Below are 18,131 nucleotides of genomic sequence, written 5' to 3'. Positions count from 1 at the left end.
CGCAGACATTCTACCCTGATCTGTTCTCCTCCTGTTTACATCAAAAGACCTTCTAGGGTCCCTTGATGTTTCTCCTCTGCTAGTTCTACTTCACCGCGCTCTTGGCAAAGCAGGGGGAAGGGCATCCATACCCTCATTCTCAAGTGGAGCTCCTGTCAATTGTGCAGATCGACGTGAGCCTCGATCCTGTTTTCTAAAAAACAACATATAACACATAAACATTAGCATCATATGGTTCATGCGGATACACATGAACCCACATCATATACATAATATATCATTAATACACATGCATAATATCATGGCATTACACATCATCATCAAGATAGGACTCTACATCCTATCCTAGTGGACATGATTTTTCCTATTGTGCTTGCCCTTCTATAACATCTATGAGCCCGACACTCTAAGTCCGACCATATGAACCTAGGGCTCTAATATCACTCTGTAACGACCCAAAAATTAGACCGCTACTGGCGCTAGGATTCAGATCGACTTAAGGTCACCGGAACCCGTAGCAAGCCTACTATACATTCTGTGTACCTGATAAAATCCCATACATGATCATACATTTTCATAAAACTTAAATATTTCACGAATCAAGGCCTGACCTGTGCATGCATCATGTAACGTCCCAGAAACCGGACCGCTATTGGCGCTAGGATCCAGATCGGCTTAAGGCCGCCGGGATCCGTAGCAAGCCTAACATACATCCTGTATACTTGTTAAATCCCATACATGATCAATCATGTACATAAAAACTTTAAACTTTTTCTTTCACCAAGTTTAATCTGTGCATGCACAAACTTATAAACATAAAACCCCACACTGGAGCCCTCATCAAATGCTCCAATGGGGTAACATATCATACATTAAGCTGAGTTTATATAAACATCATTAAAACATTTCATTTAAAAAGATCATGTACCAAAAAGGGATTAACATACACTAGGGCCAAGCACAATTCTATCCTCAATACAATTCTTTACATTACATCACATTATTACATTTTACAATACATGTCCACATCAAACTATTACATAAAACATGACTTCTTTACTCTTGCTGACTTTTTGGCCTATCCCGTACCTACAAACCTGGGGGTTAAGGGAATGAGGTGAGCTACTAGAGCTCAGTGAGCAGAATAGTAAAACATTATATTAAAATTCATGCTTTCATGAAATGCATCACATCACAAACAAAACACATTAAGGACGAACTTGTCACCAATAGCCCTCTACATATCCAATAGTGCCAGAACGTAGAATGGGTCCTGGTCTTTCCCTTACGTAACATATCATAACATTCCAATGTGCCAGGGATGTAGAATGGGTCTTCCTGGACTTTTTCTTACATAGTGTCAGGGACGTAGAATGGGTCTTCCTGAACTTCCTAACCGTATCATCATCATATCATATCATACAATACGAGGGCTATTGGATCATCCAATGTTCATCCACATCACCATCATATTATCCAATGCAACATATTCGTGAATTCTAATGCAAACAACCTAATATATCTCATTGCATTCATGGTGCATGAACATGCTCAAAATTTATTTATTTACTTTGCAATATAAAGAGTCATTCTACTCACCTCAGGCTAGCTTTGAAAAGACTCTGAAGCAGCTATCTCACTGTTGGGGTCCTTGGTTCCTCGGGTCCGAACCTACACAGGTGAACTCAAATGAGGGACCAAACATAGACTAACATGACTCTAAACAATTCCCCAAAAATCCCCTAAAACATCATAAAACAATCATAGAAATCATGCAAAGGAAGGCTGAACAGGGCACTTTCGGCGGCAGGTTCGGAGGCCGAAAGTCCCTCCAGGACCGAAACTCAGCCACTTTCGGCGGCACCTTCGGCGGCCGAAAGTCCCTTCCAGAGACGAAACTCATGTATGTTCGGCGGCACCTTCGGCGGCCGAAACTCCCCTCCAAAGCCGAAAGTCCAACTTTCGAGGGCAGGGTTCGGCAGCCAAAAGCTTGCCTCCACAGGCAGGTTCGGCGGCCGAAAGTCCTTCGGCTGCCGAACCTGAGTTCTTCCAAAGTGGCAGAACTCAGCCTCTTCATGCACATTTTGCCTCCCAAACCTTTCAAACATGCATTTAGCTATTCTACAACATGCATACTCATGCAAACAAGCATATAGGGGTCCCACACTCTCCTAAACCCCAAACAAAATACATATAGCAACTCATACAACATATATCACACATATTTTCAACAAAACTCACATGAACCCTAACATTAAACAACTAGCTTAAACATGCATTTCTACCCCATAAACTTTCATAAAACTTGCTTAGAACATCGAAGAAGGTGAGGATCGACGCTTACCTCTTGAAGGTCGAGAGAAAACGTGACCCAACTTGGAGATTTGGGGAAAATGGGTTTCGGAGGTCTCTAAGCTTCCAAACTTCGATCTTAGCTCCAAAAATCTTCAAAACCAAGTTAAAACTCGTTAAAACTTGAAAGATTTGAGGAAAATCATCAAAACCAACCATGGGAGGGCATGGACTCACCGTTGACCGAAAATAGGGGAGAAAGCTCCCCCATTTTCGGCCATGGGGCCTTTTATAGGTGGCTGGCCAGACCACCTTCGGAAGCCAAAGGTGACTCCAAAACTCCACCAAGTTCGACGGCCGAACCTGGATTTTCCTCTATGGTCATTTTCATTCAAAACTCAATTTCTTTCTTACTTAAAACCATAAAATACATGAAAACATTTTATAAAAACATGATTTTACCCTTCTAGAGGTTTCTGACATCCGAGATTCCACTGGACGGTAGGAATTCCGATACCGGAGTCTAGCCAGGTATTACACATCATAAACTGTATATATAAAACCCACACTAGAGCCCTCATCAATTGCTCTAGTATGGTAAACATCACATGCTTCAAGCTTGGTTCAAACATAACTCATCATTAAAACTTTTACATAAAGATCATGAACAACAGGGATTACGAGGTAAAGAAAACAAGGGCCAACCACAATACTAATCCATTAAACATTACATGTCCACCACTATTCTATTACATCAGGTACACCTGCCACTAAGCTGACTCCCCGTGCTATCTCTGATCCTGCAAACCTGGGGTTAGAGGAAAGGGATAAGCTACAAGAGCCTAGTGAGCAGAACCATAAAAACAGTTTAATAAACATATGCTCATATGAAATGCATCACAGCATAAACAATTCACAACAAGATGGACTTGTCACCAGTAACCCTCTACATATCCAATGTGCCCGGCTCTCGACGGAGCTCCTCAGGACTTTCGCTTAAACATAACATAACATATCCATAAATACCAGGGGCCTAGAATGGGCCTCGACCTGGACTTTCTCTTACCATATTTCCAGGGGCGTAGAATGGGCCTCGACTTGGACTTCTATTTCATATCATATCATATCATATCATATCGAGGACTAGTGGGTCATCCAATATCCATCCACAACAACAGTAAATTATGCAATGCATCATATTTGTGAATTCTAATGCAAAATATCCTAATACATAAACATGGCATTCGTGATGCATAAACATGCTTAAAAATTTTAATTACTTTAAAAAGATAGTTCATTTATACTCACCTCTGGCTGACGCTTCCTACTCTGTAGCAGCTGACTCACTGTTGGCCTCTACGGTCTCTCAGGTCCGATCCTACATAGATGGACTCAAATGAGGGATCAAACATAACTCTAATAAGACTCTAAACAACTCCCCAAAAATCTCCTAAAATATAACAAAACATGTATAGGAAACAAGTAAAGGAAGGCTGGGCAGAGGACTTTTGGCGGCAGGTTCGGCGGCTGAAGGTCCTCCACAGATCCGAAAATCAAGCACTTTCGGCGGCATGCTCGGCGGCCGAAACTCCATCACAAATCCAAAAGTCACCAACCTTCGGGGGTAAGTTTGGCTGCCGAAAGCCTTCCCAGATCTGAAAGTCCATCCTTTCAGGGGCAGGTTAGGTGGCCAAAGGCTGCCTCCACAGGCAGGTTCGGCGGCCAAACCTGGATTCTTCAGAATGGCAGAACTCGATTCTGTCTTATGCACTCAGCCTCCAAAACTTCTCAAAACATGCATACACACTTATCAAGCATAAGGGACATAGAAAATAGTATATTTTCCAACAAACAACCATAAAAACTCCTAAGAGCAAGTATTTATTAAAAACTCAACTAAAACCCTAACACTTTAGATCTAAATATTTCATGCATTTTTAACCCTTAACCCTTTTTAAAACTTACTTAAAATATAGGAAAAGCCAAGGATCTACACTTACCTCTTGAAGATCTAAGGTAGATGCGACCCAAGCTTGGAATTGAGGAGAAACTATCTCCAAACTTTAAAATCTTGGATTCAAACTTAAAACTTCAAAAACAAGAGAAAACTCATGAATATCTTGAAGGATTTGAAGGAAAAACAACAAAATCAACTATGGGAGGTCAAGAACTCATCTTTGCCCGAAAATGGAGAGAGAAACTCTCTCATTTTTGGACTAGAGGCCTCTTATAGATGGCTGGCCAGACCACCTTCGTGGGCCGAAAGGAGAGCTCCCGCAGCAGCATCATGTTCGAACCTGGTTTTTCCCCTCCATAGCATTTTTCTTTCTTTTAAAGATCTTTAACACAAAAACCAATAGTAAAACAATAAAATTTATTTTGTAAAAAATTATTTTACCCTTCTAAGAGGTTCCGACATCCGAGATTCCACATTCCAACGGGGATTCCGTCGGAAGGTTGAAATTCCGACGCCGAAGTCTAGCCGAGTATTACAATCTCACTACGAAACCATCTAGATTGACTTTAATGGCAAACACATATTTACAGTCCACGACCTTTATGCCTTTGGGTAAATCAACTAGTTTTCAAGTATGATTATCATCTAAAGCCTTGATCTCCTCAAGCATTATATCACACCATCGTGAATGGGACATGACCTCTTTAGCTATCTTAGATAAAGAAATGGAATCTAAAGAGGCAATTAAGGAGGTAGAGAAGGAGACAAGTGATCATAAGAAAGAAAGTTAGTAACAGAATAGGTAGACTTACACTATCATTTACCTTTATGAAGACTAATGGAGAGGTCAAGGTCACTCGATGGTGGATTTAATGGCGAAGAAGATTCTGGTGCAGAACATGTATCAATGGGTACTAGTTTTCTAGAATAAACTTGAACCACTGGCGATTTGGCAAAAGGCTGAGTACTAAAAGAAACCCCTTCAATGGGTTGTGGAGGAGAAGACAAACTAATGAAGATCCCATTATCTGATGTGACCCTATAGATGAGCCACTCATCTTCCTCCTCCTGACCGATAGATGGTTGTGCTGCAGAAAAGAATGAAATTTTCTCGAAAATGACATCAGTTGAGACTAAATATTTATTAAGGTCTGTAGAATAATACCGATACCCCTTTTGAAGATGAGAATATCCCAAGAAACTACACTGCAAAGCTTTAGGATCAAGCTTAGTTACATGAGGTCAGACATCCCAAACATAGCAAATACTGGCAAAAATATGTGGTTCAAATAGAAATAATGACTTATTAGGAAAGAGTACACTATATGGAGTATCACCATTAAGTACCAAGAAGGACATGCGATTAATGAGAAAGCATGTGGTAGAAATAGTGTCAGCCCAAAATTGCTTAAGAACTTGCATTTGGAATAACAGGGCTCAAATAGTCTTTAAAAAATGTCTATTCTTCCTTTTAGCAATCCCATTTTGAGCAGGTGTATCCATAAATGCCAATTAGTGAAGAATACCATATTGAGTATAAGTCTAAAATGAGCCTGACATGTATTTTTTAGCATTGTTACTTTGCAAAATATGTATATAAACATTAAATTAAGTCTTAATTTTAGTACAAAAAAGCAAAAAAAAGAAAAAGAAAATACTTTAGAATAATGCTTCATAAAATCAATCCAATTCATTTTAGAAAAATCATCCACAATAGTGACAAAATATCTAAGTCCAGTCTTAGACCCAACAGGACTATGTCCCTAAATGTATGAATGAACTAGCTCAAAAATATATTCATCCCATCTATTGATTCTAGGACTGAGCAAGATCCGGTGGTGTTTTGCAAAATGACAAGACTCATATTTTAGTGAAAGGACATCGTGAAACTAGGGACATGACTTTTTCAAAATTAGTAGGCAAGGATGTCCTAGCCGGCATTGTACTTCAAATGGAGAGAGAATATTAGAACAAACAACTGACCGAGACACTCATGCATCTAAAATGTAGAAATCATCATATACATGTCATTTTCCAATAATCATTTTCATTATAAGATCCTAAAAAAGACAATGATCAGGGAAGAAAGAGACAACATTTTAGATTTTTAATAAATTTACTCACAGATATTAAATTAAATGTAAGATTAGATAAACTTATCACAGATGATAAAGTGATGGAAGGAGTAGGTTTTTTTGCTCGTACGCCTCTCGGATTATTATTCCTTTGAGATTTGAAGGAGATTTGAGTGGTTCTCTAATGCAGCGACCTTATCTTACTTGAAGATGTTGGAACTATTGGACTTAGTAATTGTTAATAGCAAGGGCGGCTCCCTAGTGCTCTCGTGCCTGGGCTCCTTTGTGTTGCTGGTAGCTGGATTTCGCAAGGTTAGGGTTGGACCGATTGATTTGCTTTGACTCCCTGGGTTGGGCTATATATGTTTCTCTGGCTTTTTTTAATGGACTCTTAACCTTTGTTTTTCCTCTCTCAGCCTTGCTCATGCAATTAAACTGCAGTTAAAAAAATGGACCACTTATTGAATTGAATTTTAATAAATTTTCTATAGAATTTATATATTTGAAATAAAGTAATGAAATGATAGATTTTAATTAAATTATTGAAACGACTAAAAAATAAAATAAAGCGTTCTATTATAAATGAAAATTTTATTTAAATAGCCAGGAATGTCCATATTCTTTTGTAATAACGCATTAGAGCAACTAAATGACTTAAAATTTTTGTAAAATTATCTTTTTACAATAATTTAAAATTTTCTTCAAAATAATTTATTTTTAACTTGCAATAATTTTTTTGCAAGAGTAAATTATAAGTTAATAACTAAAAAATATTAAAAATTGCAAGTGAATTTCTTTATTTTTTATGAGAAACAATTTAATTATTGAAGTTTTATTTCCTTACAAAAGAGGTCTTTTCATTTACCCTGGGTTGGCATAAATAATTTTATAAAAAAAAAAATTCAAATGAATTTTTATAAAATTATTCATAATTTCATCTTTATATATAATAAAAAAATTTTCAAGTTAAACAATTTTAAATTTATTTTATTTTAAATAAAAATTTTGTAAAAAAAATTAATTAAATTAAATTATTGCAAAATTTTTAATTCTAAACGAAGGGTTAGTAAAATTTTATTATGTCGTAAAACGTTCTCGCAATTCAAATAATATGTTTAAGTTATTATTTACTTTCAGATATAAAAATATAATTATATAAATATAGAATATAAATATCATATAATTAAAATATTTAATTATTTAAATTAAAACGCTAAAAATTGTCAATTAAAAGAATCATATATATTATACCTTTCAAACTTTTATACTGTCTTTTAAATTTTAAATAATTATTATTTAAATATAAAATTTAGATTAAAAAAAAAAGAAAAACATTTATTAACAAACAACAATTGAGAGAAATAAATACTCCAAATTATTGTTAATTTCAATGGAGGGGCTGTTTCATAAACTTAATGAAATCTCAAGCATTAGATTGTTTCTCATATTCTTATAACTTGTGATGTTTGACACACTTTAAGGACTAACATGTAAATTTGATCCTTTTAGCAATTATCCACTTCTAGAAATTAGTATTGCCGTCCAAAAAACAAACAAACAAACAAACAAATATTGCCAAGCAACATCCAATTAAATTGAAATGCCAAAGTACGTTGAAAAGATTATTTAAATTGAAAATTTCTTATCTAGGCTGAATTCATGTGGATATATGAATTAATGGTGTAAAATCAAAATGAGATCCACAAAATATCCCCTACATTTACACTATAAATCCCATGCTTTTACACTATAAATCCATGTGAAACCATTTAGATAAGTTTTTTCCATCTAAATTAGAAAAATCCTAGCTGAAGAGAAGCAACAGAGAAAATCTGTAAGATGAAAAACAACAGATTCCACTATATTCTGTAGAGTTTCAATATCTTGTCATAACATGCAGTGTTAATACCAACTTTTAAGATAATATTACTAGTATATAGGCAAGGGAATTTTCATTGCGCATTCAGTCTCCCAGATGTATTTCTTTTTTTTTACTTATTTATGTTTTGATCCTATAAACTATTTGCAGCATTTGAGTATTTGAGGCGAGAGACTGATTATTGTTGTAGTTTTACCAAATCAGAAAATCAAACAGGAAATGTTCCAGTAAGCCGAATATGCTCAAGGGTACTTCGGAGGCCGTATTTCCCCACTGCCTGGTTACCGATCCTGAATCCCTCTCCATAGGCTGATGATGTATCCGACTCAATCTGGTGTTTAAAATACTCACCAAGTTTCTTCTCAAAGTCAGACCTTTGTCCCTTCTTTGATGACGTAGAAGAAGATGATGATGGAGATGACGAAGATGAACATGCTGATGATGACGACGACGAAGAAGCCCCATCACTTCCAGAACTGGAGTAGATCTCAGAATCCAGCCACATATGAGCCAGCACCTGGCATATACCTTCTTCGACCTCTGGACGTAGGTTTGGATAACCTGTTGAAGATCCATTAATGGTTCTTAGCCAACCATTACTACTTAGAAAGGCATGTTTTCACAAAGCCATAAGTCACAGAATGCATAAAAACCTTTAAGCCGAAGCCATGCATGCATCATCTCATGAGCAAGGATAGAACCTGTCAGCAACCTATATAAAGAGCAGTTATAGGATGTGTACAGAAGATTCTGATAAATGATGATTAATGACTTTTTATAGGTGAGAAGGAAATCAAGATATACCTGGGGAGGCCATATAAAATGAGGATTGCAGTCACTTCGCATCGACGGTTTAGCCTATAAGGTTCAGTTATTAGGTCTATGAACCGGTAGCCTGCACCAATTCTTGGCCTCCTTGAAACCTGGTAATTTCAATGAAATAAATATGAAATTCCAATACAAAAATCTTAACTAAATCAAAATAGTTCACAAGTAGGAATTCTGAAAAGAAAACTACTGTGGAGATAATGTGCTCTTCTGATAAGCATAGTCCTCTCGTCTCAGGTAAGTGATGATGACCCTGGCCATAACAGAAGAAAAATATAAAAGCTTGACAAAAATAAAGGACAAAGAAACAATAAGCATATTACTTGAAATTGAGAGCTTCAGTGCATGAGCCTTACATTCTTTTCTCCCTCCATGGCCTCATTCAAAGCTTGTCTCTCAACCAAAAGTAAAGGAATTTCCTGTTCCACCTTCATATTCAAACCTTCATAAAATTCTCGTATCTCAAAGTAAAGAGGTTGGCATTCATGAGTATCCATTATTGCAGAGTCGAGGCACTCTAGACATAGCTTTCGACCATCATCAAGGGATAGATATCTTGCGTCTCTCGACTGCATAGATGGAGTATTTTGCATCATTTACTGTGTTAGAGTCGCTATATGTAAATTAGGGGTTTTGGATATAAGGTGATGTCTTCTGGGCGGTGGTAGTAGCAGCAACTTCTTTTTCAATTTCTTTTCCATGATCTTTTTCCCACCTTTTTCTTTTTGGCATTTTAGTGTGAAGAAATGAAAATTCAAATCTTTCAACTGACCTCCATTCTTTCACAGCTGCAGCACCGAGGAGTCCCATCACGCTCATGTGAGGGGCAATATTTTTGTAGCCAGAAAGGATGCGCCCTATACTCGATGAGACCGGATGAATTTGTTGGGATCTGCACAGATATCGAAGATCAAATAAAAAGGATAATATCATAGGGAACTTATGACCATTTTAGTTTTTGCTAGGTTAAAGAAATATGAGGATATATCATTTGACTGCCCGTAGCCGTCGAACCGTAAATCAAAGTCAAATGACCCCAACCCATTTATGTCTTTTGACCTATTAGCAAAGATTAGCTAACACTACACCTTCAAGAAAAATATATCAGACAGTTGAATTTCAGTGGATACTGACGTTAATACCCCAGTTTAATTGGAAAATACAACTACAAAATTATTAGGACACTACCATATACATCCATTGCCTAGCAAAACAGATATAGAGACAAACACATATCAGGTTTCCATCTTAACTGCTATTGCTGCAAGAGACGTATTCACCATAATTCATATAGCAATTTACATAAAATACCATCACATAATTTATTATTTTTCAAAATAAAATATTTGATTTTAGAGGCAAGCATTTAATGGGAAATTGTTCACGTTTCATAGACCATACAGCCTTAAGAGACCATTAGTCATCACTTCAGTAACTCTCTAATAAAAGTTATTCATCTGCATATTTTCTTTCTGTTGAATCCCGAATCACACATCGGTAAACCGATAGGGATAATGTGCCGGATTTAGGCACTCTCCTCTCCCTTGAACTAGCTTACTTTTGGGGGTGAGTTAGACCTGACCCAAATTTAACATAATACCAGAGCTTCCCCACTAATGTTGAGCCTCTCACAAATATGTCACACTTCAGTATAATTCTATATAATTCTGGACATGAGATCACATACCAAAGTGCAGCACCGAATGAAAATACTTACATAGTTGTTGCAGACATCACATCTTGGATGATGCCGTTCCTTATAGCATGATTTGTGGTAAGGACGATTCCCAGACATAGAAAACTATCACAACAAACAGATTTGGAAAGTTAGTAAAACATACACTAGCCAGAAGACACTTCACCAAATTAAGATGGAATTAGTCAAGTATTAGTAAAACATACACCAGCCAGAAGACACTTCACCAAATTAAGATGGAATTAGTCAAGTATTCTAACACATTGTACATCAATTTCAAACCAAAGCATCATTGCATCAATGGAGTTGAATAAGATTTGAACCTCATAATCAGTAATTGGCTGATTGCAGGCATTGCAACGGAAACATTCAGGATGCCAAACAGCACCCATGCAACTTAGAAAGCGTCCATGACCAATTTCAGCATTGCACCCAGCGCAAATCCTAGGAAGAATTCATTTTCAACAACTGGGTCAAATATCAGATAGAAAATGTGACGTGCATGGCAGAAAAGACAAAATGCACAAAGCATTATAATTGAAAGATGAAAGAAAATGCGCTCAACATCCAATTCTGCAGTATTATTACTTTCCAGTCTAGACAACCATCTCCACTCTTAGGTCTCCTTGCCTTACTGGAGAAGGCAAGGATCTCTGCTGCCTGGGTCATGTCTTAGTACCAATATGGTCACTTCACTGAAGCTTCCTTTGACAATTCGGAAAGGAAATTCAATCAGGTTACTTGAGATTATACATTTGCAACTGGAACCTCAGTTCACAGCATGCATCTCTTTATTTTTCAATTTGCTGTTGATATGATACATGGTCAAGTCTTACACTTAGATCGCTTAATTTAAAATTGTCATGTCACAAATCTAGCTTAGTTTCTCTAGCACAATGATGCCAAACACACTCCAAAAGGACAATTGCCACTGCAATTCAAGTTATTTCTCTTTGCAGCTTCCAGACACATATCACTGTTACTAGTGTCTTTCCAAAAGAATAATGCGTCCCCTGAAATTATAACATTTGTAAAGAAAAACCAAAATTCGAGACACTAAATGACCACCCCTACCCAGAGACACAAGGAAAAAATTTTGCATATGAATGAAACTGGTTTTGCCTGCTCAAATATTATACAAAGCTTCCCAGCATCATGTGCAGAAAATTTGATCTTGCCTCTTTTGAAAGAGTTCAATAAGAGGTAGAAGAAATTATGTCCTCATGAAATTTTGTTGGACTCTAAGTATATCATCTGGCAGTTAGACAATGGTTAGAGAAGCCAAAGCAAATCTCCACACCAACACATCTACCTGTAACCGGATGGAAAAAGAAATGGATATGGTGAAAATGCATTTCCAAAATCATAACGAGGAGGTGATTCCACATTTAAATCTTGAAGGGCTCTAGCGAGTTGTTCATCTTCCTCCAGTTGAGCACTCACTCGCTTTTCATATTCCTCCGCTCTCGCCCGCCTTTCATCTTCTTCAGCTTTTGCCCGCCTTTCATCTTCTTCAGCTCTTGCCCGCCTTTCATCTTCCTCAGCTCTTGCAAGCTTTTCATCTTCATCTGACAGGCAGGAACTATCATCTTCTTCCTCTGCTTTAAACACACGTTTAAACACATTCTTATTCATCATTAAACTAGAAAGCACGATAGCAACACAATAAGGAAAACATTTCTTCTTACCCTATCCTAATCAAATACAAGCAAATGTTGACCTAGAAAAGCCTAAAACAGAATTTTATGATAACCTGAAAGATTTGACACAAACAATCAGGAGATTAATAAACACAAATGCAACTTACCAATAACCTTCTTTCCTTTCAGATCTGCTTCTGAGAGAGAAAGTGCAATAGCACAATCAATTTCTTCTCTGTCAAAATCTGATGAATCATCCTACATTCAGATTTTCAAAAAATGGTAAACATAGGAATATAGTTTTGCAAATACATTGAAACTTCTCATCTTTTTCATAAACTAATTCACTGCCTATAAAATTAACACTATCATATCCTTCTGTAAGAAAGAACAGGCAAACCCCATATGATGGATAGGCAGAAATAAGAAATTTATAAAGAAGTTGCATCACGATTACCACTGAACGGCGATGCTCATCCCAATACCTATCTTCTCCATGCTTCCCATGGTACTGCCCTTTATAGCTAGAACCTTTGAAAATTTTGGTTAGCCAACCCATCGTGTGAAATATTTTTCAATAGCAGCCTGGCAAACTTTGGTCTGAGAATCAAATTATGTCAAAGTAATTCAGGATGGAAAAGTAAAGGAAACACAGTAGGAATTTAAGTTAATGACTTATTTGATTATGACTTGCAATAGAAAACTTCTTTGATTCTCTGTAGCGTGTAATGGCACAGTAAGTTCAAAAAATGCATCAAGAAAATGAGACAAAATAAGGGGTTTCTATTTAAATGATTCAACAACACAAAAGAGGTAAACAAAAGGCCTGTGATGGATTTATAACCAAGAGATGGAAGTAGAGGTAGGACACAATATAATGCTAATCAACACCACAAGTAAAGCAATGGTATGCCCAAGGAACAAATGGCAAACAACTTCAAGATTTGGAGGCAGTAAATTAAATTAGACATGCCTAGAGTCAACCTAAAAGAGGAATCATAATTAAAAATTACAAGCATATGAGAAGAGAACAACTGATGAATAACACAAAAGGCATCTTAACCCAATAAAGACAAATACATTTCTCTTCTTCAATCAATCAGAAAATCCTAGTAAGCCAATAAAGAGATGATCCTGAATCACCCAACATAAGTAGAAATCAGCTAAAATGCTTTAATACCTAAAAACTTCATATATGATGCAAAAACCAGACGCCTAAACCTGTACACATATTCCAGAACAAGCCCCATAAATCCCATCAATAAAGAAACTAATATCTTACAAGTTTCAACTTAAGAAGATATTGAAGTTATATAAACGGTTGTTTTTGAATTTTAGAAATACAAGAATCGAGTGTCAGCTAGAACCTCACCTGAAACAAATCAAGAATTTGCAGAAACAATAGAATCTGATGAATCCAAGAAGAGATACATCACCCGATCCCCACGTATGCATAGTCAAGTGAACAGAATTACATGACATAAGAAGGGATATTCACCATCATCTGTAGCATCAAAAAATCCTACAAAATATTCATTAACAAAAATTAAAAGTTATCCAACAAACCAAAAATTTTCAACTAAAAGATACGATACTAAAGAAAGTACTTTAAATCCTACCCAAATCCAGATAAAAAAGATAGTAATATTCTAGGAATCTAGTCATGTTTGTACCTTTATTATATCTCTCTTCCCTTAAAAACCACCAAACAAAAAAGACCAGCCTTGAAGATAGAGAGAAAACAGAGGTGAAGGAATCGAAGGCCCACTTGGGAGGTGTAGTTTGTTGAATTCTACCACTTTCTCCTTTTTAGCAAGTGGGTCCTGAAGCCAATTTCCACCACAACCCACTAAATGTCAAAAACCCATGAATCTTTCTTGTTGAAAAAGTGAGATTGGAGGTTCTGATTGCTGTTCGATAGCTTTAATTACACTTTTGTGGCCATGGTCTAAGAGCTGTATACTGTGGAAGTATGAAGCAGAAGAGAGAGGAGGGAGAGAAGAGTCCAGGTCTCTACTCTCAATAAATCCTTTGATACTCATTAGTTAATCGAGATTTCTTTTTTACTTATTATTACTCCCATCCAATTGCTGTCTGCCACGTTTCACATTGTTCTTTTCTATTTTTGCTAATGTTTTGAGTTTAATCACTTTCATGCACTGCTATCTGTATGTTAATCAATTTAATTCCATTTTAAAAGCTAATAATTTTTTCAAATTTTTTGGATCATAATTTATAATGTAAAAAAAAAATTAAAAGTCGATTGGTGATGGTGATGCTGCAGTACTCCTTGTTTCCTTTAATTCTTCAAGTAATTTTTCATATTCTTGTTCGGAGGTACAGGCAGCCATATGGGCCATAATTTGTTGTTTTCTGGCTAAAAAGGTTTCTTGTTTGCTAATCACGGCTGGGCTAGGTGTTTTGCAATATTGTGGATTGTTTACAAAAAACTGGTCTACTGCTATTTGGCAGCAACCTTGGAGATTAGTTTTAGTCCACCATTTAGTTTTGTATTTTCTGACTAACATGGGAATTTGGAAATTATCAATGACTTGGTCTTTAATATGATATTCAGTCATGAAAATCCAAGGTATATGGAAGTAATGTGAGTAAATAAGCCACTGGGGAGAGCAAATAATGGTTTCTGGTAATTGCTGTTTATTAAAAAATTGGGTTCTAGCAGGTTTAATTTGATCTGGGATAATATTATCATGGATACCAAATTTGTTCCACCATTGGTGAAACCAGAATGGAATAGGATAAGTAAAATTGTCAGAGATATAAAAGAAGAAAGATATGGATAATTGTTCATTTTGCTTGAAAAATGTTCTTTCCCAAGCAAATTGATAATCATAATAATTATATTTTGCATTTTGTCTCAATTGTTCATTGGTATAAGTAAATTCTTTTGTTTTATGGGGTTCTTGTCCCCACTCAGTAAGAGTCCATACCTTGAGTAGCCGCACCTTGCAATATCTGAGTTTGGTATGATTGTGAGGATCAAAATTGTTTTGTATGAGGATAGAATTTGTGTGGGTGAGAATGGCCTCATAATAGATTTGGGATTTTTGGAAATTGTCAGGGATGTAGTAATGAGTTTTGGGAAAAATGGTTTCACAAAGTTGGTATTCATTTAAATGAGGGTTTTGTGCCCAGTATTCTGGTTCTATGGTTATAATCTGGTCTTCAATGGGCTTATATTTATATTGGGTTAAATCAGTTTGGCTTGAAGAAGATGGGCTTGTAGGTATTGTGTAGCTTGGAGATGAGGTGTTGGTGACAGCCTGTTTAAATGTGGATGGGGTTATTGGTACTGTCTGTAATGGGCTAAATTTGTTAAATGAAGTAAAATGAGGTCTGGGCGATCTTGGTCTTGCATAATGTGGTTGTGTGATCAAAGCACTTGATATATGGCCAATGGGTCTATTTATTATACTAGTAGTATTTGTGTACAATGGTCTGGGTACAGATAACTGTCCCGTGATATTTTGGACAGAACTATGTCCTGGAGTAAATAATTGTAATTTTGTCAAATTTGTTTGTGAACTTTGTGATCTCAAAGAGATCTTTTCTGCTTCCTTTCCTTTGTCTGTCATCTTCCCTGCAAGAATTCTCTTGTTAAAAAATCTGCAATAGAATTGTCAGTTCCTTTAATATGAATAATTTCAAAATCAAATATGGATAGAAAAGCTTGCCATCGTGCAAAAATATGTTTAGCTGCTAGATTCTTGACATCTTTTGTTAATACATCCTTAGCGGCTTTGCAATCTACTTTAATGATGAATTTTTGGTTTAATAAATCACTTTGGAATTTTGTTACACAGAGGACAATGGCTAAGATTTCTTTTTTAATAGTAGAGTATTTTTCTTGTGTAGGGTTCCAAATTCCAGAATAATACCTAATAATATAATCTTTATGATTTATATGCTGTTTAAGTATACCGCCATATCCTTGGTCAGATGCATCAGTTTCAACTATTTTTTGGTAGTTTGGATTACAAATATTTAAGCATGGTAATTTTGTAACATGTTTTTTGATTTTTTGTATTATTTTCGTATGTTCAGCTGTCCATGGTTTAGGATTCTTTTTTAGTCTGTTGAATAAAGGTTTGCATAAAATTCTTAGATTTGGTAGAAAGTCAGCAACATAATTTAATGATCTTAAAAATCTTTGTAATTGGTTTTTGTCTTTGATTTCATCAGGAAATTTGCTAGCAAACTCTAGACTTCTTTGTATTGGTACTATAGTATTTTGGTATATTTCATGTCCTAAAAATCTTATTTTAGTTTGAAATATTTTCATTTTTGGTTTTGATAGGACTAAACCGTTCCGTTTTACAGCTTTATAAAAAATATTTAAATGTTTAATGTGTTGGTCTATATTTTCACTAAAAATCAAAACATCATCAATATATGTTATTATAAAATTATATGGATTAAAAATATCATTCATTATTTTTTGAAATTCACTTGGTGCATTTTTTAATCCAAAAGGCATAATATTCCATTCATATTGTCCAAATGGTACTGTGAATGCAGTTTTATATTTATCTTGTTCAGCTATTTGGATTTGCCAAAATCCTGACTTCATGTCAAATTTAGAAAATATTTGTGCTTTGTATAATCTATTTAATAAATCTTGTTTATTTGGTATAGGGTATCTAATCCATTGTAAAGCTTTATTTAATGGTTTATAATTTATAACCAACCTAGGGGTTCCTCTTTCTAATTCAGCATTTTTGTTTACATAAAAGGCAGCACACGACCATGGTGACTTGCTAGGTCTAATTAAGTTTTTAATTAATAAGTCTTGTATTTCCTTTTTACAGAATTCTAGCATTTCTTGGTTCATCTGTATAGGTCTAGCTTTCGTTGGGATATTTTGTTCACTAAATTCTGGTTCATATGGTAAAGTTACTATATGTTGTTTTCGATCCCAAAAAGCTGTTGGTAAATCTGAACATAAATCTTTTTCAAATTTTTCTTGAATTTCTTTTATTTGTTGTTGAATACTTTGTTTTTCTAATTGTTCTTCTATTTTTATAGAATGTAAATCACTTTTTAAAAATTTTATCTGGTTTTCTAAATTATTTATTTTACTTACATTTGTTTGTTGGAAAAGATTAACATCATGACAACTAATGGGTGTTATAAATTGGAAAAGAATATTTTGTCCTAACACATTTGTTTCTAATCCTAATTGGGTAACCTTAAATGGATACAACATTTGTAAAAATGGGTTTCCTAATATAATTTGTGTATTCAGATTTTTTATTAACATAAAAGTAGTTTTAAAACAAATTCTATTATTACATATATGTGCACTGGGTATTTTGTAATCTATTTTTACCTTTGTAGAATTTGCTGCTGATAGGGTCTGTTTTGTTTTATGAAAATATTTACTAGGTATGATACCTTGGTCTATACAGTTCATATCTGCACCTGAGTCTAACATTGCTATGGTTTCTAGTGTAAAATCTTTTATTACCAAATTTATTTTTACATACCATTTTTGGTATCTTATTCTTGTAATGTCATTAAATTTTAATGCTGTTTCTCCTTCACTTTCTGACGTTATTTCTGTTGGTTTCTGTTCTATGTTTAATTTATCTTTTCCTGAACTTTGTCCTATGTGCATAAATTTATAACCTTGGTTTAAATATTTTATTATCGTTTTTTGACTTAATAAACTCATAGATTGTTTATCAGCATATAAAGGTATAACTTTTTCTTTTGATTTAATTGCTCTAATTGATTTGAAATC

At 35.2% G+C, this 18,131-nt stretch overlaps 1 protein-coding gene across 4 annotated transcripts; it reads right to left on the bottom strand.

Annotated features, from left to right (window-relative positions):
* Positions 1 to 8,157: 8,157 nt before the first annotated feature.
* On the bottom strand, positions 8,158 to 14,397 carry LOC110628066 (protein DA1-related 1). Of its 4 annotated transcripts, none has more exons than XM_021774522.2 (13): positions 14,041 to 14,397; positions 13,740 to 13,889; positions 12,825 to 12,952; positions 12,535 to 12,625; positions 12,040 to 12,328; positions 11,051 to 11,171; positions 10,749 to 10,832; positions 9,804 to 9,923; positions 9,388 to 9,600; positions 9,222 to 9,284; positions 9,008 to 9,126; positions 8,857 to 8,915; positions 8,158 to 8,764 (listed from the first exon to the last, which is right to left on the bottom strand). In XM_021774522.2, the coding sequence occupies exons 3-13, from the start codon at positions 12,924 to 12,926 to the stop codon at positions 8,412 to 8,414; spliced, it is 1,614 nt and encodes a 537-aa protein (XP_021630214.1). In that variant the 5' UTR covers positions 12,927 to 12,952; positions 13,740 to 13,889; positions 14,041 to 14,397; the 3' UTR covers positions 8,158 to 8,411. The 4 variants fall into 4 exon arrangements, with proteins under 4 accessions (XP_021630214.1, XP_021630213.1, XP_021630212.1 ...); XM_021774521.2 differs by having other exon boundaries at positions 12,825 to 12,967; positions 13,987 to 14,396; XM_021774520.2 differs by having other exon boundaries at positions 12,825 to 12,967; positions 14,041 to 14,396.
* Positions 14,398 to 18,131: the final 3,734 nt, after the last annotated feature.

Source organism: Manihot esculenta, chromosome 12 (genome assembly GCF_001659605.2).
Source record: "Manihot esculenta cultivar AM560-2 chromosome 12, M.esculenta_v8, whole genome shotgun sequence".
NCBI lineage: Eukaryota > Viridiplantae > Streptophyta > Magnoliopsida > Malpighiales > Euphorbiaceae > Manihot > Manihot esculenta.
Note: the sequence above shows the minus strand (reverse complement) of the source record. Positions and strands in the feature narration are given on the sequence as shown.

Excerpts from the sequence above, each read along its gene's own strand:
- LOC110628066 (XM_021774522.2), bottom strand. The coding sequence starts at position 12,926 with ATGGGTTGGCTAACCAAAATTTTCAAAGGTTCTAGCTATAAAGGGCAG. Across the intron at positions 12,626-12,824 it reads ATGAGCATCGCCGTTCAGTG|GATGATTCATCAGATTTTGA; the intron begins GTAATCGTGATG and ends ATCTGAATGTAG. Across the intron at positions 11,172-12,039 it reads CTTTTTCCATCCGGTTACAG|GATTTGCGCTGGGTGCAATG; the intron begins GTAGATGTGTTG and ends AATTCTTCCTAG.